This window comes from Oncorhynchus tshawytscha, unplaced genomic scaffold, assembly GCF_018296145.1.
Source record: "Oncorhynchus tshawytscha isolate Ot180627B unplaced genomic scaffold, Otsh_v2.0 Un_contig_3918_pilon_pilon, whole genome shotgun sequence".
NCBI classification, from domain to species: domain Eukaryota; kingdom Metazoa; phylum Chordata; class Actinopteri; order Salmoniformes; family Salmonidae; genus Oncorhynchus; species Oncorhynchus tshawytscha.
Genome location: NW_024609424.1, coordinates 5,417 through 12,500, shown reverse-complemented (window position 1 = coordinate 12,500; position 7,084 = coordinate 5,417). Strand labels below are relative to the sequence as shown.

Below are 7,084 nucleotides of genomic sequence, written 5' to 3'. Positions count from 1 at the left end.
CAGAGGAAACCAGACAAGACTGATCAGAGAACACCAGACCAGACTGATCAGAGAACACCAGACCAGACTGATCAGAGAACACCAGACCAGACTGATCAGAGGACACCAGACCAGACTGATCAGAGGACACCAGACCAGACTGATCAGAGGACACCAGACCAGACTGATATGAGGAAACTGGACAGGACGAGGGTGATAGAAAGCCAGACGATGGGTCAGATCAATTCCACCATTTTCATAAACAGGCTGAAGCCTGCCTGGAGCGCAGCACGCTATCAAAACAACCACAGCCTGAGAGGCCCCAGCAGAGATACCTCTGATGGAGAGAGAGAGAGAGAGAGAGAGAGAGAGGGTAGGAGGGGAGTAAGAGAGAGATAGGGTAGGAGGGGGGAAAGAGAGAGAGATAGAGATTAGGAGGGGAGAAAGAGAGAGAAAGAGAGAGGGTAGGAGGGAGTAAGAGAGAGATAGGGTAGGAGGGGAGAAAGAGAGAGAGATAGAGGGTAGGAGGGGAGAAAGAGAGAGAAGAGAGAGGGTAGGAGGGGAGAAAGTGAGAGAAAGAGCGAGTGAGGGTAGGAGGGGAGAAAGAGAGAGGGTAGGAGGGGAGAAAGAGAGAGAGAGAGGGTAGGAGGGGAGAAAGAGAGAGGGTAGGAGGGGAGAAAGAGAGAGAAAGAAAGAGGGTAGGAGGGGAGAAAGAGAGAGAAAGAGAGAGGGTAGGAGGGGAGAAAGGAAGAGAAAGAGCGAGTGAGGGTAGGAGGGGAGAAAGAGAGAGAGAGAGGGTAGGAGGGAGAAAGAGAGAGGGGGTAGGATGGGAGAAAGAGAGAGAGGAGGGAGAAAGAGAGAGAAGAAAGGGGTAGGGAAAGAGAGAGAAAGAAAGAGGGTAGGAAGGGAGAAAGGGAGAGAAAGAGAGAGTGGGAGGGGAGAAAGAGAGAGGGTAGGAGGGGAGAAAGAGAGAGAGAGAGAGGTAGGAGGGGAGAAAGAGAGAGAAAGAGAGAGGGTAGGAGGGGAGAAAGAGAGAAAGAGGGTAGGAGTGTAGAAAGAGAGAAAGAGGGTAGGAGAGGAGAAAGAGAGAAAGAGGATAGGAGTGTAGAAAGAGAGAGAGACCCTGAACTCTTAGAGAGAGAGGGTGGGAGGGGAGGAACAGATTTTACGCTGGCCTGAGAGACGGCTACTAATCTATACCTGAAGAATCTCCTCTCCTACTGCTACAATGCATCCTCTGTAGGCCGTGAAAGTCAGACAGACTGATAAGAGTATCCTGTACATTTCTCTGTCCAGGCCATGATAGACAGACTGATAAGAGTATCCTGTACATTCCTCTGTCCAGGCTGTGATAGTCAGACACACTGATGAGAGGATCCAGGACATCCTCAGTCTGGATTCAATGAACATCGTTCTGTGGACTAACTTCAGTACTTCTGGCTGTAGTTACTGTATATTGAAGGATAACAAAGTAATGAGGATTCAATGTAAGAATCTGTTCAGTGGACAATCGACAACTCCAGGGTGGGTTGGTAAATACACTGTTGTCTTATCACCCAGTGACCTGGGATCCAGTGGAGGTGATCCTCTAGGGTCCAGTGGAGGTGATCCTCTAGGTGATCCTCTAGGATCCTGTGGAGGTGATCCTCTAGGATCCAGTGGAGGTGATCCTCTAGGATCCAGTGGAGGTGATCCTCTAGGATCCAGTGGAGGTGATCCTCTAGGATCCAGTGGAGGTGATCCTCTAGGTGATCCTCTAGGATCCAGTGGAGGTGATCCTCTAGGTGATCCTCTAGGGTCCAGTGGAGGTGATCCTCTAGGGTCCAGTGGAGGTGATCCTCTATAGGGTCCAGTGGAGGTGATCCTCTAGGGTCCAGTGGAGGTGATCCTCTAGGACCCAGTGGAGGTGATCCTCTAGTGTCCAGTGGAGGTGATCCTCTAGGGTCCAGTGGAGTTGATCCTCTAGGGTCCAGTGGAGGTGATCCTCTAGGACCCAGTGGAGGTGATCCTCTAGGTGATCCTCTAGGGTCCAGTGGAGGTGATCCTCTAGGGTCCAGTGGAGGTGATCCTCTAGGACCCAGTGGAGGTGATCCTCTAGGACCCAGTGGAGGTGATCCTCTAGGGTCCAGTGGAGGTGATCCTCTAGGGTCCAGTGGAGGTGATCCTCTAGGGTCCAGTGGAGGTGATCCTCTAGGACCCAGTGGAGGTGATCCTCTAGGACCCAGTGGAGGTGATCCTCTAGGACCCAGTGGAGGTGATCCTCTAGGTGATCCTCTAGGACCCAGTGGAGGTGATCCTCTAGGGTCCACCATCAGAACCACCACCATCAGAACCTCCACCATCAGAACCACCACCGTCAGAACCACCACCGTCAGAACCTCCACCATCAGAACTACCACCATCAGAACCACCACCATCAGAACCACCACCGTCAGAACCTCCATCGTCAGAACCTCCACCGTCAGAACCACCACCGTCAGAACCACCACCATCAGAACCACCACCATCAGAACCACCACCGTCAGAACCACCACCGTCAGAACCACCACCATCAGAACCACCACCATCAGAACCACCACCATCAGAACCACCACCATCAGAACCACCACCGTCAGAACCACCACCATCAGAACCACCACCATCAGAACCACCACCGTCAGAACCACCACCATCAGAACCACCACCGTCAGAACCTCCACCGTCAGAACCACCACCATCAGAACCACCACCATCAGAACCACCACCATCAGAACCACCACAGAGCAGTTACCTAGGTTACCTAGAAGAGACAGGCCTATGAGCTGTAGCTGGCTGGCCAGAGCAGTTACCTAGGTTACCTAGAAGAGACAGGCCTATGAGCTGTAGCTGGCTGGCCAGAGCAGTTACCTAGGTTACCTAGAAGAGACAGACCTATGAGCTGTAGCTGGCTGGCCAGAGCAGTTACCTAGGTTACCTAGAAGAGACAGACCTATGAGCTGTAGCTGGCTGGCCAGAGCAGTTACCTAGGTTACCTAGAAGAGACAGACCTATGAGCTGTAGCTGGCTGGCCAGAGCAGTTACCTAGGTTACCTAGAAGAGACAGACCTATGAGCTGTAGCTGGCTGGCCAGAGCAGTTACCTAGGTTACCTAGAAGAGACAGGCCTATGAGCTGTAGCTGGCTGGCCAGAGTAGTTACCTAGTTGACCTAGAAGAGACAGACCTATGAGCTGTAGCTGGCTGGCCAGAGTAGTTTCCTAGTTGACCTAGAAGAGACAGGCCTATGAGCTGTAGCTGGCTGGCCAGAGTAGTTACCTAGGTTACCTAGAAGAGACAGACCTATGAGCTGTAGCTGGCTGGCCAGAGCAGTTACCTAGGTTACCTAGAAGAGACAGACCTATGAGCTGTAGCTGGCTGGCCAGAGCAGTTACCTAGGTTACCTAGAGCTGGCTGGCTGGCCAGAGCAGTTACCTAGGTTACCTAGAAGAGACAGACCTATGAGCTGTAGCTGGCTGGCCAGAGCAGTTACCTAGGTTACCTAGAAGAGACAGACCTATGAGCTGTAGCTGGCTGGCCAGAGCAGTTACCTAGGTTACCTAGAAGAGACAGACCTATGAGCTGTAGCTGGCTGGCCAGAGCAGTTACCTAGGTTACCTAGAAGAGACAGACCTAGAAGAGACAGGCCTATGAGCTGTAGCTGGCTGGCCAGACTAGTTTCCTAGGTTGACCTAGAAGAGACAGACCTATGAGCTGTAGCTGGCTGGCCAGAGTAGTTTCCTAGTTGACCTAGAAGAGACAGGCCTATGAGCTGTAGCTGGCTGGCCAGAGTAGTTACCTAGTTGACCTAGAAGAGACAGGCGTATGAGCTGTAGCTGGCTGGCCAGAGCAGTTACCTAGGTTACCTAGAAGAGACAGGCGTATGAGCTGTAGCTGGCTGGCCAGAAGTTACCTAGGTTACCTATGAGCTGTAAGAGTAGTTTCCTAGTTGACCTAGAAGAGACAGGCCTATGAGCTGTAGTTGGCTGGCCAGAGTAGTACCCTAGGTCACCTATGAGCTGTAGCTGGCTGGCCAGAGTAGTTTTCTAGTTGACGTAGAAGAGACAGGCCTATGAGCTGTAGCTGGCTGTTCTTACCTTGCTAGGGATGCGTGCAGTCAGAAGGAAGGCCCGGTGAGATGAGAGAGCCTGAGGAAAACAGAGAAAATAAAATAAAATAAGTTAATCATCACACAGCAACTACAAGGCAGCTGTAGAACATTACACAGCAACTACAAGGCAGCAGTAGAACATCACACAGCAACTACACAGCAGCTGTAGATCATCACACAGCAACTACAAGGCAGCTGTAGATCATCACACAGCAACTACAAGGCAGCTGTAGAACATCACACAGCAACTACAAGGCAGCTGTAGAACATTACACAGCAACTACAAGGCAGCTGTAGAACATCACACAGTAACTACAAGGCAGCTGTAGAACATCACACAGCAACTACAAGGCAGCAACAAGGTGATCATGATGAAAATACCTTTCTGAACACGTGTGACATGTTGAGGAGAAAAACACTAACAGACAAGCACATTCCTGACTTGACATTCAGCTGAGTTTGTCTGATCGAACAGAACAGAAACAGGGAAGGATGGGGAAAACCCCAAGGGGAAAATGAGGAAGATATGGGGGAACACACCAGTCACCAGCGGAGTCAAAAGGAAAAGTTTTCCACTGTGTCATGTTTAAAAACAAGGCCTGGGCAAGATGGCCTCCTTCCAGCAGAAGAGGACAGTGACGGATATTTGTTTTGGCTGAGGGACATTTAGAGTGACCCCACAGGGCCTGAGAACAGGGGGAAGAGAATGGGGGGGGAGAGAGAATGAGAAAGCCAAAGTGAGAGAAGAGAGAGAGATAGAGGAATGGACTCGTCTTGCTGGGTCTCCTCTCCCCCTGACCTGACTAGATTCAGAGAGACAACCTCTGTGTGCTGTGGCCTCACCTCATCGCTCTCTCTCGCTCTCGCTCTCTCTCTCTCCTCTCTTTCTCTCTCTCTTTTAAAGAGCACCAATTACTCATGGTTTTGTGTACAATTCTTTAAAAATAGGAAAAATACCAGAATATTCTCTAACTCTCAGGAAGAATCCTTACAAACAAATCTATGATTCTAAACCAAACCAGGCCATTACCACACATCACCATGTCTGTGTTCCAAATGGAACCCTATTCCCTATATAGTGGACTAATGTGTTGAAATGGAACCCTATTCCCTATATAGTGGACTACTGAGTTGAAATGGAACCCTATTCCCTATATAGTGGACTACAGAGTTGAAATGGAACCCTATTCCCTATATAGTGGACTACTGTGTTGAAATGGAACCCTATTCCCTATATAGTGGACTACTGTGTTGAAATGGAACCCTATTCCCTATATAGTGGACCACTGAGTTGAAATGGAACCCTATTCCCTATATAGTGGACTACTGTGTTCCAAATGGAACCCTATTCCCTATATAGTGGACTACTGTGTTCCAAATGGAACCCTATTCCCTACATAGTGGACTACTGTGTTGAAATGGAACCCTATTCCCTATATAGTGGACTACTGTGTTGAAATGGCACCCTATTCCCTATATAGTGGACCACTGAGTTGAAATGGAAAGCCTATTCCCTATATAGTGGACTACTGTGTTCCAAATGGAACCCTGTTCCCTATATAGTGGACTACTGTGTTGAAATGGAACCCTATTCCCTATATAGTGGACTACTGTGTTGAAATGGAACCCTATTCCCTATATAGTGGACTACTGTGTTGAAATGGAACCCTATTCCCTATATAGTGGACCACTGAGTTGAAATGGAAAGCCTATTCCCTATATAGTGGACTACTGTGTTCCAAATGGAACCCTATTCCCTATATAGTGGACTACTGTGTTCCAAATGGAACCCTATTCCCTATATAGTGGACTACTGTGTTGAAATGGAACCCTATTCCCTATATAGTGGACTACTGTGTTGAAATGGAACCCTATTCCATATATACATATTTGGAATGCAGAAAAATACATCTCTTTTCTCCATAATCTGCCTGATTCAGTTCCCTGTCCTCCACAGAGTGATTCAGTTCCATAATTAGGTTGGGAATGAGAGTCATTATACTCAACTCAAATGAGGTCGTTCACCCAAATCAGAGTTGTTCCTGTTTTAGCTACTGCCATGGGGCCTTCTCTGACTCAGCATCGTCACACACGTGACTCCCGCCCAGAGACAGACAGACGCTTTCATACAGCCTGTCACAGGACAATGAATGTAAATCTTTAGGTACTGAGCTCCAGTCATCGAGGCCCCCCCAGTGGTAAATGAGCTCATCTCTGCTTGACTCAACACACAGCAGACAGAGATCCAGAGACTGCTGCTCTGTACTGGGACAACAGCATATTACAGGATGTGACTCTGCTGTCATCTCTTCCTGGTCTGAACATGATAATAAAGGAAAACCTGCAGCTCTCAAAATACTGAGCACCCAGCCCAGTGACTACTGAGCCAGCCCAGTGACTACTGAGCACCCAGCCCAGTGACTACTGAGCACCCAGCCCAGTGACTACTGAGCACCCAGCCCAGTGACTACTGAGCACCCAGCCCAGTGACTACTGAGCACCCAGCCCAGTGACTACTGAGTACCCAGCCCAGTGACTACTGAGTAACCAGCCCAGTGACTACTGAGTAACCAGCCCAGTGACTACTGAGCACCCAGCCCAGTGACTACTGAGTAACCAGCCCAGTGACTACTGAGCACCCAGCCCAGTGACTACTGAGCACCCAGCCCAGTGACTACTGAGCACCCAGCCCAGTGACTACTGAGTAACCAGCCCAGTGACTACTGAGTAACCAGCCCAGTGACTACTGAGCAACCAGCCCAGTGACTACTGAGCACCCAGCCCAGTGACTACTGAGCACCCAGCCCAGTGACTACTGAGTAACCAGCCCAGTGACTACTGAGCACCCAGCCCAGTGACTACTGAGTAACCAGCCCAGTGACTACTGAGCACCCAGCCCAGTGACTACTGAGCACCCAGCCCAGTGACTACTGAGTACCCAGCCCAGTGACTACTGAGCACCCAGCCCAGTGACTACTGAT

The 7,084-nt window shown here is 49.9% G+C and overlaps 1 protein-coding gene across 1 annotated transcript in view; it reads right to left on the bottom strand.

Annotated features, from left to right (window-relative positions):
- The window catches only part of LOC112241707 (F-actin-uncapping protein LRRC16A), a gene marked incomplete at its 5' end in the record, with an annotated part of 149,015 nt that extends 144,875 nt beyond the window's left edge, over positions 1-4,140 (bottom strand). Inside the window, 1 exon segment of the mRNA XM_042315244.1 lies at positions 4,090-4,140. Within this exon segment, the coding sequence (XP_042171178.1) occupies positions 4,090-4,140 (51 nt within the window).
- Between the last annotated feature and the right edge of the window lie 2,944 nt (positions 4,141-7,084).